Source organism: Podarcis bocagei (assembly GCF_964188305.1).
Source record: "Podarcis bocagei genome assembly, chromosome: 7".
In the NCBI taxonomy this organism is placed as follows: Eukaryota; Metazoa; Chordata; class Lepidosauria; order Squamata; family Lacertidae; genus Podarcis; species Podarcis bocagei.
In genome coordinates, this window is record NC_138132.1 from 52,100,790 (window position 1) to 52,119,845 (window position 19,056).

General features: G+C 47.8%; 1 protein-coding gene and 1 long non-coding RNA gene across 6 annotated transcripts in view; one reads left to right on the forward strand and one right to left on the reverse strand.

The window, feature by feature from the left end:
• LOC308590939 overlaps positions 1-11,254 on the forward strand; it is a 27,418-nt gene extending 16,164 nt beyond the window's left edge. The window contains exon 3 of the long non-coding RNA XR_014009950.1: positions 11,088-11,254. This is a non-coding gene — a long non-coding RNA (uncharacterized lncRNA). The remainder of the gene's footprint in view (positions 1-11,087) is intronic.
• On the reverse strand, positions 9,738-18,927 carry RNF166 (ring finger protein 166). Of its 5 annotated transcripts, none has more exons than XM_081201301.1 (7): positions 18,679-18,923; positions 15,821-15,893; positions 14,644-14,800; positions 13,943-14,055; positions 13,219-13,333; positions 11,261-11,368; positions 9,738-10,580 (listed from the first exon to the last, which is right to left on the reverse strand). In XM_081201301.1, exons 3-7 carry the CDS (start codon positions 14,734-14,736, stop codon positions 10,515-10,517), a joined length of 495 nt encoding a protein of 164 aa, XP_081057427.1. In that variant the 5' UTR covers positions 14,737-14,800; positions 15,821-15,893; positions 18,679-18,923; the 3' UTR covers positions 9,738-10,514. The 5 variants fall into 5 exon arrangements, with proteins under 5 accessions (XP_081057427.1, XP_081057425.1, XP_081057423.1 ...); XM_081201299.1 differs by lacking the exon at positions 18,679-18,923 and adding an exon at positions 18,424-18,575; XM_081201297.1 differs by lacking the exon at positions 15,821-15,893 and having other exon boundaries at positions 18,679-18,927.
• Between the last annotated feature and the right edge of the window lie 129 nt (positions 18,928-19,056).

A 19,056-nucleotide genomic window follows, 5' to 3' on the forward strand; every position in this document is an offset into this window, starting at 1 on the left:
CAAGGAATTTTTTCTAGCCCTACCTGGAGATTCTGTGGAGGGGATTGAACCAGGGACCATCTGCCAGCAAAGCAGATACTCTAGCCATTGAACCACAGCCCTTCACAAAGCAGGCAAGAGGGTTTTTGTTTCCCAAAGCAGCTGCCGTTGTCTGTGCACTTATCCCACTTGAGTGAGTAGATTTATTTTGGGGAAAGGGGCAGGTTTTGTGTGGATTCGAAAATCTGCAGAGTCTATTTGAATGCTGACAAAAGTGTCAGCAGGATAAAAGAAGTGTGCATATGGCACAAGAAGCAAGCAAGACCTCTCTCAAAAGACTCCCAGGGCCCTTTTGGAGGTGTGGCCATGCTAGCTGGGGGTGAGGAGAGTTGTCCTCCAAACAGTGGAGGGCACCAGGTTCTAGAAGGCTGGTCTATCTATGTAGGCGTAGATACATCTGCCAGCTGGGGACATCATTAATGCAGCGAACAAAAGTGACCACTCTTCCATAATGAAACTGGTGTGTTTTTAAGATGCCACAATGTTCCTTTTGGATTTTGCTGCAACAGACTAGCAGAGTCTCACCCTTCTGGGCACATCTCTTCTGAGGACAGGGAATGAGCCAGGTGCAGTTTGGAGGTGCCTGCCCTGCCCCACTCACACTTCATTCCTGTTCACTCCAAACAGCCACATCCCATCTCCCTACAGCAGCAGTGGGAAGCGAATGTGGCCCTACAGAGCTTTCCGTCTAGCCTTCTGAAGTCATGCCCCTCACTGGCCCAGGTTCACATCCTGCTTAAGTGTTTTTGCCTGTCTGGAATGTGCCCTTGAACTCGGATCAGGCCCCTTGCTTGTCAGGATGGACAGAAATGTGTGTAGAAATGGTACACTGCACATGCTCAGAGGCTACACATAATCTTTTCTGGGCTGCATGCTGGCTCAAGCTAAGCCCTGAACACTCTTAATTTTTCAGGGATGGTGATCAATTCTCCTCTCCTGCCTCCTTGGGCTTTAGCTTGTAAAATGCAGACCCAATCTTGGCGAGTCAGATGGAGGCCTTCTTTCTACCCTGGGCCTGCTTATCCTCTGTCACCACCTCCCCACCCCACTCCCTGCCCCATTGCTTCACTGGGAGATCTCTGGGGCTTAGGAGATATTTGCAAACCCCTTTGAAGCATGGCAGTGAGATGGGGGTGAGATAAGCATTATCGGGAAGAGCTCAGCCCCATAAACTTACTCACCTGGCCATTGTGTCTCAGAATTCCTCCTCCTGCAGTTTGCTTGCTGGAGGATCAGTTGAGAAAACAGACAATTATGTGATCTTGCTCCTCCTTGACTGCCTTCTGCTACTGGTTTTCCCAGGTAGGCTGGGGAAGAGAGCTTTGTTTTTCATTTCAAATATATGCCAAAGGCCAGTGGTTAATTTTTAGGAGCAGAGGAAATGGGCCTATATCAAGTCAGACCATCAGGACAATTTACCCCAGCCTTTGGTGGGATTTAGTTGGCCTTCTTAAGATCCTTAGGTTATGAATGGCTGTATTCTGCTTTCTTCTTTATGAGGATTTTTTTTTAGAAATGTCAATCAGTTTGCTTTGGATGTCAGTTTCATAATGTTTAACTGTGTTGCATTGATGCCTTAAGAGGATCTTTGTGAACCAGCCTGGGATCTGTTTTAATGAAGGGCAGTTTGCAATTTCCATAAGTGAATTAATATAATGTTCACTGACCGGCAGCAGTAGCCCTCCAGGGTTTCACAGAATCATAGTATTGTAGTGCTGGAAGGACCACGAGGGTCATCTAGTCCAACCCCCTGCAATGCAGAAAACTTTTACCCAACATGGGGCTCAAACCCACAACCCTGAGATTAAGAGTCTCATGCTCTACTAGCTCAGACAGAGCTGGGAATGCAGGGGATTGAACCTGGTACCTTCTGCATGCAAAGCACGTGCTCTAATCCAGTGTTTCCCAAACGTTTTTGGGCAACGGCACACCTGTTTACTGAAAAAAAATCTCGCGGCACACCACCATTAAAGCCCCGCCCCGTGACGTCAGCGCGCAGCGTCACGCCGGGAGGGACGCACAAAAGTGAAAGTTTTTCCCCTCCCCCTTGCCGGGGAACCTCCAAGCTTTGGGCAGGCAGGCAGGCAAAGCTGGGAAGGGGGTTTCCAGGGGACACGGCAGCTCCTCGAAAGGCTTCTCTCAGCTGCGCTCAATCCTCCTCGGAGAGGATTGCCCCTCCGGTCCCATGCCTTCGTTTGGGGCATCGCTCCGGCTGCTCCCTCTCCCGCCGCGCAGGAGCGATGCCTCTCTCTGGCTCTCCCTCCGCGCAGGCTGAGGGAGGGAGGGAGGTGCGCGTGTGACCCGTCGGCAGAGTCGCGCGGAGGCGCCCAGGCAGCGCTGCCGGCTGCGAGGAGGAGCGCCAGGCAGCAGCAGGAGGCGCGGCCTCTCCTCGCTGCCGCCGCCCCGCCTCTCGCCGCCCGACTCGCCCGCCTCCCTCCAGGCATCTCGCGGCACACCAGCCGATGTCTCACGGCACACTCGTGTGCCGCGGAACACCGGTTGGGAAACACTGCTCTAATCTACTGGACTATGGCCCCTCCAAACACCTTTTTAAAAGGTGCAGGTGTTTAAGTCTGGAAGCAATGCTGCGATTATGGAGGGGACAGAGGAGGCCAGTCTCCATTGCCTTTTTGTGATGTCTGCTTTAACTCTTGCTTGGAAAAAGCTACAGAGTGACATGATTTTCTAGATCCATTTCAGTCGGGGTTCAGGGCCAGTTTTGGCACAGAAGCTGCTTTGGTTGCCCTGTATGATGACACATATCAGGAGAGAGCTAGGGGAAATGTGCCCCTGTTAATTCTCTTTGGCCTCTCAGAGGCTTCAGATACCATCAACCAAGATATCCTTCTGGATTGGCTTCTTTTTGTTTTATTCTGTATTTTGTGTTCTCATTTTGTATTTTTATGTTGTGAACTGCCCTGTGATTTTCAGACTTAGGGTGGTATGCAAAATAAGAAAGTAAGTAAGATATTGCTAAAACTGGAGGGAGTCAGGAAGTAGGGTATGGGGGTTTCATTGAAGACACCTGCCTTCCCACCCCCTCCCCAGAAGAAGAAGAAGAGTTTGGATTTGATATCCCGCTTTATCACTACCCTAAGGAGTCTCAAAGCGGCTAACATTCTCCTTTCCCTTCCTCCCCCACAACAAACACTCTGTGAGGTGAGTGGGGCTGAGAGACTTCAAAGAAGTGTGACTAGCCCAAGGTCACCCAGCAGCTGCATGTGGAGGAGCGGAGACGCGAACCCGGTTCCCCAGATTGCAAGACTACCGCTCTTAACCACTACACCACACTGGCTCTCTTTGAAGCACTGCCCAGTTGCCTACCCCTTGCTACAGGGATGCTTGAGAACAGATGGGAAATAGCAAGGGTGAAGACACCCTGCTTCAGAGTCCTTTGACAAAGGAAGCCTTCCTACTTCTGCAGTCCTATTGGAAGGGCCATAGCTCAGTGATAGAGCAGCTGCTTTGCATGCAGAACGTCCTAGGTTCAATCCCTAGCACAGGCATAGGCAAACTTGGTCCTCCAGATGTTTTGGGACTACAACTCCCACCATCCCTGACCACTGGTCCTGTTAGGTAGGGATGACGGGAGTTGCAGTCCCAAAACGTCAGGAGGGCTGAGTTCGCCTATGCCTGCCCTAGAAAATTTGGGGAGCTGCTGCCAGCCAGTGCAGGCAATACTAAGTGTGGGTTTGACTTCACTTGAGGCAGCTTCCTCTGTTCCTGTGAAGGCAGCGATTCTCATACATAGCAAACGTAATGAGCAATTGGTGCCATCTGCCTACGGCCAGGAGTTTCTGTCAAGAAGCTTTGAATACCACTCTAGCAATGTGTTAAGCAGGTTCTAGCGAAGTTTCCTCCTCATTTAGCAAAGGCCACTTGCTGCCTTTTAACATTGTCCTCCTAGGTACCTTTTAGCACCCAGCTACGGAGCCCCAGGCTGCCTGCGCTGACCCCTCTGACATCAGAGCAATGGAGAGATGGCAGGCAGAGGAAGCATGACACCTCTTCTTGCCCAGGTCCCCAACCACATCAGAAAAGCCCACTAGCCACTTCCTGCCAGACAACGCGTGCAGCCTACACGACCTGTAAAGGTGCTAGTGCCACATTCGAACATTTGGTTCTTAAAGGCGTCATGGCATTTTCTCACTTTGATGACACTGTTACATTTCTAGAGTTTTGCTCCGTGAAGAGGCGGTATAAAGACAAAAGAATCTGCCTTGCAGGCACCTGCCAAAAGGTCTCATCTATGTCTAGCCCAAAGTGAGATGACTAAAGTTTTTGCCGGCAAATTCAATTCAGAGCAGACTCAATCAAGAGTGGGGTTATCTTTCTCCCATCAGAAAAGGACTGTCCCCATTTCAGCGTTAATGCAATCATTTCTTGCTTGGCGGATTCATCGCCAACGCCTACTGTTAAAAAAGGTCTGGTTTTTTCTTGTGTTTGTTTGTGCTCTGCAGGGAAATGTGACAGTTCCATATTCCTACCTTTAGCATTCCACCCCCCACCCCGGCCCTTCAGCTTCCATTCCCTGCAACTCATTTTCTCTGAATCGGTGTGTGTGTGTGTGTGTGTGTGTGTGTGTGTGTGTAATGGTTTGTGCATCTAGCACAAAGATGTCTGCAGGAAACCCTTAAGCAGGATCCCAACACAAGAGCACTTGCCCTGTGGTTTCCAGCAATGGGTATTCAGAAGCATTACTGCCTCCGACCAACCATGGTGGCACAGCATAGTCATATTGGCTAGAAGCCATTGACAGCCTTAAACTCCACGAATTTGCCTAATCCTCTTTTTAAAGCCATTTAGGTTGGTGGCCATAACTGCTTCCTGTGGCAGTGAGTTCCATAGTTTAACTATGTGCGGTGTGAAGAAGCACTTTTTTAATCTGTCCTAATCTTCTAGCGCGGGTGGCGCTGTGGGTTAAACCACAGAGCCTAGGACTTGCCGATCCGAAGGTCGGCGGTTCGAATCCCCACGACGGGGTGAGCTCCCGTTGCTCAGTCCCTGCTTCTGCCAACCTAGCAGTTTGAAAGCACATCAAAGTGCAAGTAGATAAATAGGGACCGCTCCGGTGGGAAGGTAAACGGCGTTTCCATGTGCTGCTCTGGTTTGCCAGAAGCGACTTAGTCATGCTGGCCACATGACCCGGAAGCTGTACGCTGGCTCCCTCGGCCAATAAAGCGAGATGAGCGGCACAACCCCAGAGTCGGTCACGACTGGACCTAATGGTCAGGGGTCCCTTTACCTTTACCTTTAATCTTCTAGCATTTAATTTCATTGAATGACCATGAGTTCTACTGTTGTGAGACCACTTTCTCCATGCCATGCATAATTTTAAACTCTTTGATCATGGCACTGCAAGTCCCATCACCATCCCTGGCCATTGGCCATGCTGGCTGGGGCAGATGGGAGTTGTTGTCCAACAACATCTGGAGGTCCACAGATGTTCCCCCACCCCTGCTTTATGATGCCACCATAAAGCGGTGAGACTTTAAGGAGTCCAAAGACTCATTTCTTGTGTTGATTCTCTTATGCAGTCACCACTCCTTAACTGACCAAACAGCAAAGCCTTCCCCATTCTCCCTCCTCCATCCAGACCCAGTGACCAGCAGGAAATGACTGCTTGTACCAAAGTCACTCAGAACAAATATTGGCTCAGACGCAAGAGATGGGGAAAAGCTGTTCTCAGAAGGGTCATCTCCTGGGTGTCGAACAGCAAGCCTGAGAAGCAGATCTAAGGTGGGGGGGGGATAAAGAAAGGGCGTATGGGGAAGAACAAAGGCCACACTCTCTGACCTGAGTTGACAATAATGAGGAGAGTGCTCTGTACATGCTCGGAGGTGCTGCCATGTTAATGTAGGAACAAAACAAAAAATGTTGCTTTATACAAGATCTGTCCTATTTATACATCTGCCTAGTCTCCAGTGGTTCCTTGGGGTCTCAAGCAGCTCCTTCCATCCCCACATCACCTGTCAGTGGATCCTTTGATCTTAGAGATGAGGAGCCTGTGACACTCATTTTCCCTGACTATTAGCCATGCCAGCAGCAGGAGCTCATGGGAATTTGGAGCCCAACAAGATCTGAGTGTGTGTAGATGTTCCTAATCTGTTTGGAAATAGCAAAGTGAGGCAGTGCGCTTCTTCGATGGCATGATTGTCCCTTCCTAAACATCCCGGCATGGAGACCTGAAAAAGGGCTCTTTAGAAATAGGGACAATAGCCATACAGACATTTCTTTGCCTTCTATTCCAATCCTCAGTAGCTACTTCACCTTGCTGAACTCTGCCCAGAAGTAGTCAGGGTGCTGCTGGACTGTGTTATACTTACTGGGGTGGGGAAAGCGATAAGAAGTTTGCTTGATGCAAAGTTGTCCAAGCAGAGCCTCTGGTGCCAGTCAGTGTAGACAACAGTGACTGCCAATGGACTTTTTCACTGGAGATGGAACTAGGGGCTCCCTGCATGCAAAGCAGCTGATGCTCCCTCCCATGAGATACAGGCCCTCCTCTGTGCTTCTGTGACACTGGGAGTTCAATGGCACATCCTTGGTATGGCATATACTGAACTTTCCAATCCCCCCCCCAGCTGGTTTGGACTACAGCCTCTATCAGCCCCAAGCAGCACAGCCAATGGGCGCTGTTGTCCAAGCCAAATAGAGGGCATCAGGCTGCGGGAGGCTGTTGAATGTTAAATAAGCATTTACAGTGTGTTTCCAAAGGACTTCATATAGATCAGGGGTGGGAGATGTTTGTCTCTCCAGGTGTTGCTGAACAGCCGCTTCCATCAGGCACAGGCAGCATGGTCAATGACTAGGGATGATAGTTGTTCAGCCACCTGTGGAGGGGCAAAGGTTCCCCACACATTACCTAGCTGTAATCCTTACTCCACCCTTGTAAGGTAGGCCATAAAACATGGGGGAGGCCAAGGCTACCTACAAAGCATTCATGGCAGAAGTCACATTTGAAGTGAGGAATGGCTGGCTTGTAGCTCAGTTGCTTAGGCTGCAATCCTGTACACATGGAAGCCCCAGTGGGTCTTACTGTTAAAATACGCATAAAATTGCATCAGTCGCTATGTGGCACCAGCTGTCCAGCATTGGCATTAGTCCATACAGCTCTACAGGTGTTCCAAGTTGGCAGTGTTAGGTTTCTTGGCGCATCCTATCAACTTATTCAGTGTCGCAGCTCACTTGCTGAATCCCTCCAACCCCCTTCTCCATCAGGATTTCTCAACACAGAGTGGAGTTTTCCATTGCTTCAATGACCTCTGTGCACATTTAAGAGGCAGGCAAGGAAGTGCAGGGGGGGGTGAAGTATAATGAAGTCGTTAAGCACTCTGGCCTCATTAAAAGAACTTGACGAAAGAGACAAGGCCTTTGAAGTTGAGACAGCCGTGATTATGGCCCTTGAAGAAGCTACAGGTTGGGGCTGTGCTGTTGACAGAAGCCAGGCAGGAGATAAGATGCTCCTTGCATCCTGCGTCACCCCTGATAAAAGATGCTGAGCATTGATTCAGCTGTCAGGCAGGCAGGGGGAGAGACTGAAAACATGAGGCTGAAGAGGGGCCTGTGGTGACGAAACCCAGGCTTGTTAGTCCCACTGGCAGGAGTTAATGAGTCAGTAGGTGGTGTGCTTGGGAAACAAGGACTCCTGATCTGAGCCAGGCTTATCTCAATTGGCTCAGGCTCAGGAAGTCAGACTGTTTCGGCATTCCAGTACTCTGGGACATTTGCAGCAGATAAAATGCACAACACCTGCTAGCCTTGCTGTGGGACTAACAGCTTGCCAGGCTAAGCGATACATGGCTCCCTAAACTGCCAACAAAATCTCCCTTTCTCCCTTCTCTTGAATTGGGAAACCTGCAAGCAGGACCTGATCACAAGAGCACAAAACCCCTCCTGTGGTTTCCAGCCACTGTATTCAGAAGCATGACTGCCTGCAACGGTGGAGGCAGAGCATAGCCATCATGGCTAGTAGCCACTGATAACATGATCCTCCATTAATTTGTTCAATCCTCCTTTAGAGCCATCTAGGTTGCTGGCCATCGCTGCTTCCTATTGGAGCGAGCTCCAAAGTTTAACTTTGTGTTAGATGAAGCACTTTCTTTTACCTGCCCTGAATCTTCAGCTTCCTTGGAAGTACCGCTCATGCCCAGGAGTACCGCTCCCCTTATTGTATGCCAGGCTTCCTCAACCTGGCACCTTCCAGATGTTTAAGATTACTCCCATCAGCCACACTATATTATGGCTGTGCTGGCGGAATTTGAAGTACTAAACATCTGGAGGGCACCAGGTTGGAAAAGGCAAACAGGAAGGGCTCCATTACCCCGATGGACAATTTGTACGGCCCACACAGGAGCTTCTTTCTCATGCAGATCATATTGTCCTTTCCCACAGATTCTTTGCTGAGCCCTGTGCCTGGGATAAGAGTGACCTCAAACGGCCAACTCACTTGGGAAGATTCAAACCTGGGGCATGGGCCCCTTCCTATCCAAAGGCCAGGAAATTTGTGCGGCAGTACAGGGGTTAAGTCTGCTTGCATTCCAAAACCATTTGGAAGAGGCTCCAAGAGAGCCATGCCTGATTTCAGCCAAAGGCAGCTCAAGCAAGGAAGATCTGCAGGCTGGGAAGCGTAGCACTGAGGCTGCTGCTCCTCCTAGTGGAGACTCTGCTGTCTACAGCACAATGTCCTCATCCCTCCGAACCTCAAAATTTATGCTAGGAAGTAAATTAGGCCAGATATATAGAATGAGGTGACAGAAGGTTGACTGCAACCCTTGAGAATGTAGGGAGGGCTTCAGTTTTGAATTCTCATCTGAAAAACTGTTCCCTGGGGGGGGGGGATGCATTATCAGGGTGGCTGGCAGGGCTCTGCGGACTCTGGTGGAAGTTGTCCATTTTAAACACTGTACCGTGAAACTTCCCAAGTGTAAAATAATCTAGAGGGCATGTAACCCCACCCCCAGGATGTGCTATGAGGTGCCCGTTTTGAGCAGATTCTTCGTACTAGAGACACAAACAGACACCATATACTGTAGCTTATTCACAGCTTTTATTTCTTTCAAGTCTACTTTGGACCTGCTGATCCATTAACATGATACCTGGATGATAAAACCTTGTAGTACCTTGTGGCGTGTAACAGCTTATGACAACCTGAAATGACCGCACAAGTTGCTCTCTCCCCCTCTAGCTTCTAAAAAGAAAGGATTGTTACTTGGAGAAAAGGAAACCCAGAAAGGTCATTTCAACAAAGATCTTTTTCCTTTTTTGTGGGGGGTGGGGGGGAAGAGAAGAGAAATATTGAAAAACAAGACGACGACAATAGTCCGATTGCTCCAGTGTTAATGAAAGGAAGCCCCTTCTCCACTCCAGGTTCTGGCATGCCCCCCACCCCCACCCTGAAATTCTTGAATACATACCTCTTTTTTCTTTAAAAAATATACTTTAAAAAATAATGCTCCATAAAAATACTATTGTTCCTAGTCAAACACAGATATTGCAGTATCAACAGTTAACTGTTTTGTTTTTCTCTCTATAAAATGTGAAAAGAGTATTGTCACACCGATAGATGTAGAAAAAAATCCCCCCCAGATAACCTGCATGGCAGCCTCAGGCAGCATGGTGGCTCCCAGGAGTTTTGGACTACAACTCCCAGCTGGTGCTGATGGCGACTGTGGTCCAAATCACCTGGAATGCACCGCAGAGTTATCACAAAAGCCGGTACAAAATGAGGAAGAGTTTTTTTGGGGGGGGAGGGGGTGCAGAAGGGAAAGGGAAAGAAAGATGCATGTGGCTAGGAATGGCTTCCTAACCTGACTTGGGGATTCTGGGTCCTTTTGAAATGCCTTTCTTTGGCATTTCCATGCACTCCCAGCATTTGCTGCCTCTGTTGCAATGGCTGAGTGGTAAGCAATTTGCTCCCCAAGGGCGTAATAAATAGTCCTACAAAGTGCCTGTGTCCCATGCTTGTTCTTCTTCTTTTAAATAATAATTAAAAAACCCCAAATGACTTAACAAAAACCACAGGCGATATTTCTTTTTTTAAAAAAAAGGTTTAAACTACAGAGTTCCCCACAAAATGCGTTGTTGCTATATAAACCGCAAACAGGATGAGGGCCAACAGTGCTAAAATCTTAGTAAAAGCATCTTAATAAAATATACCCTCTGCGCTGAAGTTACATATGGAATGTCCAACCGGAAGTACAAAGTGGGCCCAAACGACAGTTCGAAGTGGGCGAGGCCGGGGTCCCCCGCTGCATCTTCCCGTTCAGGCGCCTACATCGAATCCCCTCACCTCTGAGCTCCGAAAAATGAAGGAAGGTTCCACCTGGCAGAAGAAGGCAGGACAGGAGCCGAGGGAATGGGCTGCCTACTTGTTAGATGGAGGCCGAGGGAAGGGTGAGGGGTTGTGCCTCCCCACTGTGTGGGGAAAGGTCAGCAAGAGCCCCAAACAGTCCCGATCCACCACATGGCAGTTGCCCTCAGTTCTCGGAGAGGGAGAGTGCCAGCGCCGCTTGCAGTGCTGCTTCTTCATCGATGCTGTAGTCCTGGAAATGAGGACAGAACCATTGCAGGGAACCAAATGGAAGCATTTCCCTCCCTGCTCCAAGCCCCGTCCCCGATATTGCTTTACCAAAAGACTTCCTTTTTTCTCTCTCCTCCTCCACATCGCTCAGAGCAGTGTCCTTGATTCCTCACCCTTCCCTTCCACCCTCTCAGCAACCTTGTGAAGTAGGCCAGGCTGAAAGGTAAAGACTGGCCCAAGATCACCCACTGAGCTTCATGAATGCGCAGGGATTCGAATCCAGGTTTCCCAATGTGGCAATCTAAACACTACACTGACTTAAAAAAAAAAAAAGGCTTGGGACAAGATTAAAATCTCAACAATTATGTCCAAGTTGTCTAAAAGAAGAGTGGAGTAGAAAGAACACCTACTTGAGCTCTCAAATGGGAGGAAGGTGGAATTTCTGATACAACAGCATCCCCATCCCCCCCCCATATCAGTTTGGTCCATGATTATCATCAAAGATTATATTTTTTATCCCTCTTTCCAGGCCCAAAGGACCCCCGAGGAAGAACATATTAAAGAATAATAACAAAAACTGCAAACCATCAAAGCAAGCAACAAGGGAGTCCTAATTGCCAACCCACAGAAAGCAATATTGAGCACCAGGGCTCCTGACCGCCATCTAATGCACCCCATGTAAGTTTGGCAGTAGGTACCCACCACAAATGTGTCATAGGAGAACTTGTGCCTGTGCAGAAGATGCTGTAGGAAGTTGGCACTCTTATAACTGGGGTCACCCCAAGGCATGGCTGAACAGACTGGGCAAACCTGGAACACAGAGAGGCAGGAGGAAGAGAAGAAGCGGACTGTCAACTAAAAAGGAAAGAACCAGATTAGCCCATTCTAAAGCAACAAAGTAGCACACTAAATCAACAATGAGATTTGTATAACCACACACATATGTGCATAGAACTGCCTAGGGAAATAATACCACTATAATTTATTCCATGTGTTTAATTAATTATTTTTGGTCCTACTCTTCCACCCAAAAATGTTCCCAAAGCAGCCTACAAATCATTAAAAAAAGCGAAGAAGTCCATGCCCTCAAACTTAGAATCGAAAAATTCACAATACGAAAGGAAAACCTATTGGGAGGGAGGAGGAAATAGGCAAACTCAGGCACAAGTTCTAAGTTACAAGTTGTTCTGATGACCAGATGGGATGGAAAACTTTGAGAGGAATCAACGGAAGCTGCTAGTCTCTCATCTGTAGCAGTGAGGCGGTCCTGATTTCTATCTCTTCCCTCCCCTGTTTCAGCTATTGTCCAAGGCTTGCTGCCCTGCCTGTAGACTTCTGCTCAGAAAATATGACAAATGCATGCCTTGATATCCAGCAAACACCCTAACTGCACACAGAAAAGGCTTCCATGTTTTCTTAGGAGGGCGACAAAAGTTCTGATGTAAAGTCTCCAGTTTCCACAGCACACACCTGGGGTTCCTTTACCAATTTTAGGAAGCTGTCTTAGAAAGTCAAGCCATTGGTAGAACTACCTCAGTACTAACTGGCAAAAGTTCTTAGGATTTCAAACAGGGGACATTCCTAGTTCTACCTGGTGAATGAGCAAACAACCTTCTGCATGCAAAACAGATGCCCTACCACTGAGCTATGACCTTTCCTGTGCTGGCATTTGCCATACATGACTCCTGAGGAACTCAGACTATTTCTTTTAAAAATATTTACACCCTGCTTTTCTCTGGAACCCCAAACATCAAAAGCAGCTGGCAAATGAATATGCATACGCAAATCAAATGCATTAAGTACATAATGTAAGAATAGCCTGCTAGATTGGGCTAGTGGTCAATCGAGTCCAGTGGTCCTGTTGTTACAGTGGCAACCAGATGCTGGTGTCAAACCGGCAAGCAAAACATGAGCCCAAGAGCCCTTTCCCTTCCCGTGGTTTCCAGCAACTGATATGATGAAGTATTGCTGCCTCTGATTATGGAGGGAGAGCATAGCCATCAAGGCCAGTAGCCATTGATAGCCCTCTCCACCATGAAAAAATTAAAATAATCAATACCAACATCAACTAAAAAACAGCAACAAGCTTCTTTCCTGCACCCCATCCTGGGTTGCTTTGGAAACACCTATTGGTACCAAATTGACCAGATCTCCAAATTTAAGTTTTGGACTGATGGAAGGTGGACCTCAAAACAGAACTGCTACCCTAAACTCTCAACCTGACCCTCTCCAGGGCACTTATCTCCTCTCTTTTATCTGGCTGCAGAAAAGGCATCACCGCACTGCCTCTGTCCATTTGAGAAGCTGAATAGAGATTAAATGAGCTAGAAACCGGCACAGCACTCCATGCCTGGGAGCGGATGCACATGCACCTACCAACTCCGCACCGGGAAACAAATCAGATGCGCACAAACCTCACAGTTCACTGGACAGTTATGCCCCTCTAGCTCTACATCAGCAGAGGAGCTGAAGAACAGCATTTAACAGCCTGCAGTTCACAACCTAAAGCAGCGGGTAACTCAAGTTGTGCTATAGGCAGGACGGGCAAACCACTACACTGGCCTTTCATCCTGCTTCTGCCCCCCCCTCAAAAACCCAAACCTGTATATGGGAGGGCACAATTCCCAGCCTCTTTTCCATTTAGATCCATGGCCACTCACCACTTTGTTGGGGTCGTTGCGGTGGTTTTCCATGCAGTGTTTCACCAGCTCTTGCTGGTCCAGGTTCCGCGCTCCACAATAGGGACACACAAATGTGGACCGGTTTGGGATATTGCTGGAAAAGACAGCAGAAATTTGGAAGGGTCACCCAGGGGAACAGCACCTGTGGGGTGCTTGCCAATGCTCCCTTTCAAAAGAAAACCCCCACGGACAGCATGGCTCACTCATGACAGCTTCAAAACTATGGGTTAACCTTGCAGAGTTAGCACACAGCTCAAAAGCTGGCTGTATATGGTATACTTGCTGATGATTTTTTTTAGTGGCAAAGCAATCACACCGAGATATTAGGTGCACAAATAAGAAAGCTGTGCTTCTTACAGGAAGTACAAACTGGATGGTAAAGAGTTCCTAGTTCCACCTAATTAAGCTGGAGATGCAAAGGAGCCCTGCTTGCTCTTTGATATCTGCAGGAGAAAGTGACAAAAGGTCTCTCCTCCTCTCTTCTCCAGAAGTGGCAGGTATCAAGGAAGAGGAGGTGAGTGAGGAAATGAGGTCAACAACCCTAAGAATGTCAGTCTAGCACTTTAAGAGGTCAGCACAGGTTAGGTCAGAAAGGCAGTCTAAGAAGGTTCCTCCATCTATCCACTTTCTCTCCATGCAAGCCTCATCAGCCCAACACTCCAACAGAATGCAGCACCTTGTCCAACGGGTGAATATTAGATACCTGGGAATGGGTTGGGATGTCGGGACAACAGGAACAAACTTTGGACAGTTGGCCATCTGCTCCTGAACCTTAGTACAGGATGTGACATGGGATCTCATCTTTGCGAGGGTCACCTGTAAAATGAGGAATGGAGACAAAAGGACTCTATTTTTCTTTCTAAGAATGTGCTGTATCCTCTTAACATAAAAGCTAGGTTTCCGGGTAATTGTCACACACTAATTAATTAAGCAAACTGTATCACTCTGTACTCAAACTGTCTTCTATGATACTTGAAAAGGGGCAAGGTGGCCGCTTTAAGGTTGCAAAGGAACTTTGAACTGAACCTCAAACTGTTCTTCCAGCCGCCAAACCTCAAGCCACATGCCCTCCAGCTGAGGCTTGTAAACTTCATTCAGCCAGTCCATGACTTGTCCTTACTAAAGTTTCATGTGGATTTTTAACTGTATTTTTATTGCTTTCTTTCTTATAATTTGAATACAATGGAATTCAAACTATAATACAATGTAAATAATAAAAGAAGCAATAAAAACAATTAAAAATCATGCAGCATCTAGCACAGTGCATTACAATTGCTACAACAGGCAGAAAGACTCTCAGCAATTTTCAAGTGACCTGGGAGGGGGGCGGGAGGAATTAACCAGCCAGTTCCTTGTGGTTCTAAACGTGGCATCTGCCCTTGCCCACGTGGCTCATGAAATTACCTTTTTGCTACAGCCCCGGCAGGGAGCCTTGAAGGAGGAGAGCTGCTTCTCTACACTGGAGGCCTTCTCCACCTTTTTGGGGTCAAAGGGCATGCGGCAGAGTGGGCAGAGAGGAGACGGTACTTGGAGGCATGGCTGCAGGCATTCCCCACAGAATCTGGAAAAGAAACAGAGACTTGATTTTGCTCAGCAAGCCTTGAGAGCACTAAGAGTAGTACAGGCATACAAACTCTTATCACCAGCAAATTCAACAATAAAGGCTGGCCAGATTCCTCTCCCAGGATAAGATGCTGACAGTTCTCCAGCCAAAAAACATAAAAACATTCCTGAAAACATGAAGTTGCCAATGAGAGTTTAGCTTTCTGTATGTCCTAGATTATGAAGTGCCCCCACACAGAATTATTAGCAGGGTGTTCTCAGACTATTTCCAGCACCTATGGGGCATAGGGTAGAAGATGGCCTAGTCTTAAAGCACGCAAGAAGCTTTCTGTATCACAAGCAAAACATTCTAGTGTATGCTGAATACTACAGAGCACCAGTACATACTCTGGAATGCCACACACCACTTGCTCAGAGGTACAAAAATCTATTGCAGTCATTTATGCATCTAATTTTGATGAGCTGCTCATTGTCTCTTGCCCTTTATAACTATTGAGCGCTACGTGCTATGAAGTCAAAGAGCACTCTTGTGCATGAAGAGCACTCTTGTGCATCCATCAGGAAATGTCTGCCTCTGAACTTGGAATAAGAGGCTACAGGAATCTGAGCAGTAACTCAAAGAGCCTCGGGCCAGAGAATGGCTTTTAGAAACAGGCCAGAGATCAGGGATCATGGCAACTTTAAAGTTATTTTATGCCTACAGGATCAGAACCTCTCATACAGTTGGTGGAAGAAACTGCAAAATAACCACTGTACTGGAAAAGGGAGCTTGAGGCTATGCAAGGGAATCCAAGAGGCAGAAAGGACAACCTGCCAGCCCACTTGCAAATGCTCTGGTCTTTCAGCAAATTTCATCAGCTTTATGCTAGCAGCTAGCTGCAAGTAAGTTTTCTGCTTCTGCCCTCACTCTCGCTCCGCTAGACATATGCCAAGTGAGTTTCCTCAAAGCCACCCCCTTCCTCTTGATTACCTTGACTAACTTTTAGAGGGAAAACATCTGCTGCAGCTCTGCACTTACCCATCAGCATCTCTGTTCCAGAAGTCTTCACAATAGGCAATACCAAACGAAAAGGCAGAGGCCTTTCCCACCACTGAGTGCAGGAGAAAAGGGTGGTTAACCCTATTACCACAAGTGAACTTTGTGTTGTGCCACAGGAGGGCAAGGTGATTTTATATAATACAGGAACAGCACAGTCACTACCTGAAGTGCTTCCAGTACATATTAGTGAGCAAAGATTAGAATTGAGGAGGGAAAGGATTGGGGACTGTTAACAGAACTGGCTACCTATCTACTTCTGAGAACAATTCAAAATGCTTTCTTTACAACCATAAAACCCTCAATAACTTGGGACTTGGGAACAAAGAACCACCTGCTCCTATGAGCATGTCTGGTTATTAAGATAATCAGTGTCCCCTGCCAACCAAAGTGTAATTGGTGGTGATGAGGGACAATGCCTTTCTAGTGGTAGCATCCTCTAAGAGAGATACAGCTGAAGAATATCTCACAAATAAATTTTAATAGATTTATATATTGCTTGATTGTAATAAGACCTTGAACTAGCTTACAAAAAGAATGAAATAGTAGAATTATCAGGAAAAAACCTGTTAAAAACAACTATTTAAAACATTTAAAACTTATTTAAAATAAATGATAAGCTAAAAACACATGTGGACACCGAAAAGGGTACAGTGAAGGCATTTGCATGATGTCAACAGGCAGGGGCTCCCAAAGTGTAGCTGCTGCCACGCTAACATATAGATCTTTTAAAAACAGAGTGTTATGTTGCAATTGTAATAGAGTCAGTACTGCAGATGGAAGCAGTCAAGTGGGCATATATGGGGAAATGTGGTCTCATAAGTAAACTGGTCTCAAGTTGTTAAGGGCTTTATATGCTAATAAGAAAGACCTTGAACTAATGAGCTGAGGTGTAACAGGTTGATAGAATCTCACTCCTGTAATTGTAATTGTGCTGCATCATTCTGTGCTAGCTGCAGCTTCCAGATCAAGTGCAAGGGAAGCCACACACAGAGCAAATTACAGTAATCCAGTCTTGAAGTAACTAACACATGAACTACCATGGCCAAGCTTTCATCCAGGAGCAAGTGCAGCTGTCATAACAATCACAGCTAGTAAAAGGCTACCTGGACTTCCAGTGACAAGCTGGCTCCAGAAGCATCATGCCCTAGACTACAAACTTGCTCCTTCAGGGGAAATGCAAGCCTATCCAGGGTTAGCAGTTGACCAATTTCGCAGACACAGAAACCACACCTCTGTCTTGTCAGAATTCAGTCTAAGTTATTCCTCATCCATCTCACCACTGCATCTCACCAGGCACCAGTCCAGGGACTGCAGGGATTCTCCTGATTCAGGTGTTCAGACTACAATCTGCATCAGTCCCAGCATCATACAACAATGCTGCCTTGGACTAATGGGAGCCATAGTCCAAAACACCTAGAGAAGCCTTCACCAATCTAGTGCAAGCCATATGTTTTGGACTACAACTCCCATCTCCCCTTACCATTCACCATGCTGGCTAGGGCTGATGGGAATCATAGTCCATAACATCTGGAGGACACTAAGTTGGAGAAGGCAGGCAATAGCCCTTCAAGGTCTTCCCCACACATTCTGTCCAAGATCCTTTTCACCTTGAGGAGTCAGGGATTGAACATGGAATTGAGCATGGAAAGCAGATGGTCCACCGTGGAGCTATGCTTCTCAGCCACCTCATCTGTTAGTTTTTATAATGCCACAGCATCTTTTGACTTCTTACTACTACTGAAGATACAGCTCTCTTCCAGAATCTATCTCCTCAGGAGATGGTGCTCCAGAGCAGGTTTTTGCCTCCCCATGAAACCTTTTAGAAGATTTAGACTGCAAGCATTACAACTCTGAAAAAAATCATTGCAAGAACTGGTCTGAAAATATTCAACAGTTTCAGCAGACAAGTTTCAGGAGTGCTAAATTTCACTATATCATTACACAATGTAACAAGGGTTTGGGTGTTCAAAGTTTGAGGTTGCCATGCACATGGCAATGTCTGGTAAAGGCTTTGGTATCAAAAAGCTCCTGAAGATCTGTGTTCACAGGAGCAGAGTTAGGACTCACAATAGATTCCTGCAGGCTCATGTTATTCAAAGGATTATATTACCCCACTTTCACACTCACAGATATAGACAACTCAGTGAAATTTCAAAAGGCTATTCCATAGTTATCCTCTGCTGAACTTTCTGTAATAAGCATTATCTGTCCCTTCACACAGAGCTAGTAACAATACTGTAGGAAAAGGGTGATGTGGGTCCAGTTCTCCCAGTACTCATGGGAACCATTGATTCAGGTGCCCTGCTCTCTTTTTAAGAGAGCATCTCCACAAGTGCACCCCCTTGCTTTCTAGAACAGCCACAAATTTGCACTATGATACTAGCAGTTTGGTTTATGATCTTCTTCCTAGCGATCCCTAGTATGAAATTCACCTTCCCCACAACAGGGTCCACATCTGTTACAAGGTATCTGCTTCAGCCCCAAGGTCTCATTCTTGGTCAACACTGCCATGTCAGTGTTGCACCACAAATTCACCTCCTCATCCCCCTAACATACTTTCTCCCAACCTAGACCCCACTTACCCTACTCCACTCTATGCCTTAGCATCCTCAGGCCTGTAGTTCCTCCCTCGGTCGTCCCCTCAAATCGTCTCCTGCTTTCCCCCAAATCAGGCAGACACCTCCAATGCTCCCCCACCAGACCCACCATCTCCTCCTCTAACGCCACCCACTACCCCCGTTGCACTTGCTGAAAGACGGGCATCATGTTTACAAGCGGTCCGCCCTCGGACATGACTGCGCGTGCCCCCCCACCCCCCAGGGCCCCTGGGCTCTCACGTGTGCCTGCAGGGGGCGATGCGCACGGGGCGCTGATAGACCTCCAGGCAAATGGGGCAGCTGAACTGGGCCTCCAGCGCGGCGCCAGCCTCAGGCGGGTGGGGCGGCGGCGGGGCGGGCGAGGGGGCGGCGGCAGAAGAAGGAGTCGCCTCGCGGGACCCGCCCGCGGACACCAGCAGGCTCCGGAACATCGCGGCAGCCATGGAGGACAAGGAGGCGGAGGCGACCCCGGCCCAGGGAGGCGGAAGCGGAAGCAAGGTGGTAGGGTGGCGCGCTCTGATGATGTCAGAGGCAAACCACCGTTTCGTAGCGCTCCTCGCGAGAGAGAGCCTCTCGGCCCACGCGGCGCGCGGCCGTCGCGGCGCTTAAGGGAGTGTG

What these genes read in the sequence shown, in the direction of transcription:
- RNF166 (XM_081201297.1), bottom strand. Translation starts at nt 18,881, where the DNA reads ATGGCTGCCGCGATGTTCCGGAGCCTGCTGGTGTCCGCGGGCGGGTCC. An exon ending in GCCGGGGCTGTAGCAAAAAG is followed by an intron (nt 14,056 to 14,643) that starts GTAATTTCATGA and finishes CTCATTTTACAG; the next exon opens with GTGACCCTCGCAAAGATGAG. An exon ending in ACATCCCAACCCATTCCCAG is followed by an intron (nt 13,334 to 13,942) that starts GTATCTAATATT and finishes TGTCTTTTCCAG; the next exon opens with CAATATCCCAAACCGGTCCA.